The following is a 2940-nucleotide window of genomic DNA, read 5'->3' as shown; positions in this document are numbered from 1 at the left end:
AGGAATATTCTCCATTTATTTCACAACATGGTTCAGCAATACAATATCAAAACGTTGTTTTTACTGTACAAAGGAGAAGTGGCAGTTCTTCTCCCAGTGCCTCATTAAATATATACATTTACATATTTTTTTACACCAGTGTAGTCGATTTTTTTTGCCGCTCCTGTTCAAAAACACACAGTAGATTAAGAGACATTGGGAGCTCACACTTTTGCTTATGTCCATTCAGAGGAAACAAGAGTGAGACTCACTAAAACGTAACATAACATGGGTATTTTACAGCTGACAGTGTTTTGATTGTCCCCCGTCAAGCGCTTCAAAAAGCAAAATTACAACAAAGCCCCATCAATATTCCACCGATGACAAAACATGTGTTCCGTGTAGTGGGCGCATTCATTCACAGCACACCTCAGAGTATTGCACATCATCGTGTAATGAGTTCTGGAAATGTAAATAAGATCAAATAATGATGTCAGATGATAAGCAGGCCCGCGCCTTTAGGCCGCCAATTTTTGTAAACAAGGGGAAAAAATGCTGAGTTGGCCTGTGCAGAAACAGTCGTGGTGGAAAAACTATAGGTGGAAAAAAAAGACACACATCAAGCAGTGTAAGCAGGTGGACTCCTGAGGTGATAATTACATAGGCCTGTGATAATAATATTAATAATAATTATAATAATATAAAACATGGGATTTGAGTTGTAAACGGCACCCTTTTGAAAAATGACACAATATATTTGTCAAAATAGGTCCATATAGGCCCGACAGTGTGTCTCTGTTCTTTTTTTTTCTTTTCTTCTTCATTCAGTCAGTTGTACAAAAATATGAAGTCTTGTTTTGTTTTTACTTTTCGGGTGATTTTGAAAATGTACACCAACTTGTGCCGCCAGACTCCGCTCTGTTCAAACCGGTCTAAGCAGCGGCATGGACGTGACGATGGGGTGGGAGTAGTAGACGCCCGGGTGCGGGAAGGTGAGCAGCGGCTGGCTCACGGGCACGTTGGCACCGCCGCCGATCCCGCTCTCCGAGATCGAGTTCTCATGGTAGAGGATGGGCACCCGCACTATCCTCTGCGCCGCGGCGTGGCTCAGGTTGGCCGCCTCCAGCTCCGCGGCCAGCTGCCTCTTCCACTTGTTCCTCCTGTTCTGGAACCAGATCTTCACCTGCGTCTCCGTCAGGTGGAGCGACGCAGCGAGGCCGGCGCGCTCCGAGCTGCTCAGGTACCGCTTCATGTCGAAGGTGGACTCCAGCTGGAACACCTGGCTCCGGGAGAAGACCGTGCGCGTCTTCTTCTTGCGGCACGGCTTCTTGTCGTCGTCCCTCTTCTTCCATTCCCCCAGGTCGTCCTTTTTGGTGTCTTCCGCGTCGCTCTCCTCCAGGATGATCTCGTCGCCGCTTTTGTTGTTGTTGTGTTCATCGTCCTCGTCCTCGTCTTTGACGTCTGGCTCGGATTTGAGAACCAGGTCCGGCGAGTCTCTGTCCGTGCCCGAGGTCGGCGAGGAGTCTCTGGCTCCTCGTTTGTCGATAACTGGAATGGGGACACAGGGAGAGGTGGTCGTAAACACTGGGGCTCGGTGCTGTGTGTTTGGGGTTTTATTACAGCCTGCTGCTGCTGCACAGCCTGCGGGCTTTGGGGAAACTAAATGGTTATAAATAGAGAGAAAGAACAAGTTGGCTTGTGACTTAACCATAAAGCAATTGTATAGCTAGACATGACTGACAACACTGTGTTCAAATATATTCCAATTAGTATAATAGACTAAGGGAATCAAATATTCTATGCCTACATTTTTCTTCATTTAAATTAGAATATATTCAGATCTCCTAATTGAACTTTAAAAAAAAATCCCCATTTATTTCTTTGCATGGATGGGATTAATGTCAGCTTGTTTTAAATCGCGCGTAAATAAATCACAGGTAAAAACGCTGTCAGTGACCGAGCCTCTGGGGTAAGATGTGCACAGTGAGCGCCGACAGACAAATCAAAAGCACGCTGCGCATCGTCACCCTCATCCGAGGATTTGACGATGTCTGCTTCATTTTATGCACAGCGTGTCACTTTATTGATCTATTATCCCGCGTCGTGGCATAACAAAATAGGCCTCCATAGAGGACAAGGCGTCAAATCGTTATCCACTCTGCGGTGTGGTAGATACGACACACTCTTATGTGCCATCACCAAAAAAAAAAAAAATAGTTTATGACTAAATAAGATGTGTCACAAAACGCACAGGGGACATGGTCCTGAAAGGTACAATGTTGTTATTGTTATTTAGAGGGAAAAAAGAATAAAGTTGTACCTGTTTATTCTAATGATAAAGAGACTAAAGACTCCAACATCCAACTATAATTCAAAGGCTAAAAAGTCTGACAATTACAGTCTGTCTGCGCATCTAAATATGACAAATGGTCTTGGTTTACCTTCGGTTCTGTGGAGGTGTGATGAGCTCAGCGCGTATGGGTACCACCACGCCGAGGTGCGCTCCAAGTAGTGAGCCGGTAGACTGAACCTCTGTGCGGGCAGGTCAAAGCGTGGAAAGCTGAAGTCCCCGACCTGGGAGAGGGACAACCCTCCCTCCAAAGCCAGCTTGGTTGCAGCCAGAACGGGCTTGGGTTTGGACGGTTTGCTATCACAGTTCAGCAGGTTCTTAATGAAGAAAGGAGAGTCCTTGGCCGAAGCGCACGTCTCTTGCGTTGTCTCCGGCATCGCTGTGGTTGTGGTCTGAACGCAGAGGGACCACGGGAGCAGGAATTAGAGAAGAAGAAGAAGAAGAAGAAGAAGAAGAAGAAGAAGAAGAAGAAGAAGAAGAAGAAGAAGAAGAAGAAGAAGAAAGAAAAAAAGCAACGCTGACTTACAGACAGTCTATACACTGGCTGCGAGGAGTTCCTGTTTTACTCTTCTCGGTGATTTAACGCGTGGACTCGATTTCACACCCGGAGA

General features: G+C 46.1%; 1 protein-coding gene across 1 annotated transcript; it reads right to left on the bottom strand.

The window, feature by feature from the left end:
* Positions 1 to 901: 901 nt before the first annotated feature.
* hmx3a (H6 family homeobox 3a) lies at positions 902 to 2706 on the bottom strand (the record flags this gene model as incomplete). The annotated part of the gene is made up of 2 exons (XM_079230083.1): positions 902 to 1527; positions 2421 to 2706. The coding sequence occupies 2 exons, from the start codon at positions 2704 to 2706 to the stop codon at positions 902 to 904; spliced, it is 912 nt and encodes a 303-aa protein (XP_079086209.1).
* Between the last annotated feature and the right edge of the window lie 234 nt (positions 2707 to 2940).

Source organism: Taurulus bubalis, assembly GCF_910589615.1.
Source record: "Taurulus bubalis genome assembly, chromosome: 14".
NCBI classification, from domain to species: Eukaryota; Metazoa; Chordata; class Actinopteri; order Perciformes; family Cottidae; genus Taurulus; species Taurulus bubalis.
Note: the sequence above shows the minus strand (reverse complement) of the source record. Positions and strands in the feature narration are given on the sequence as shown.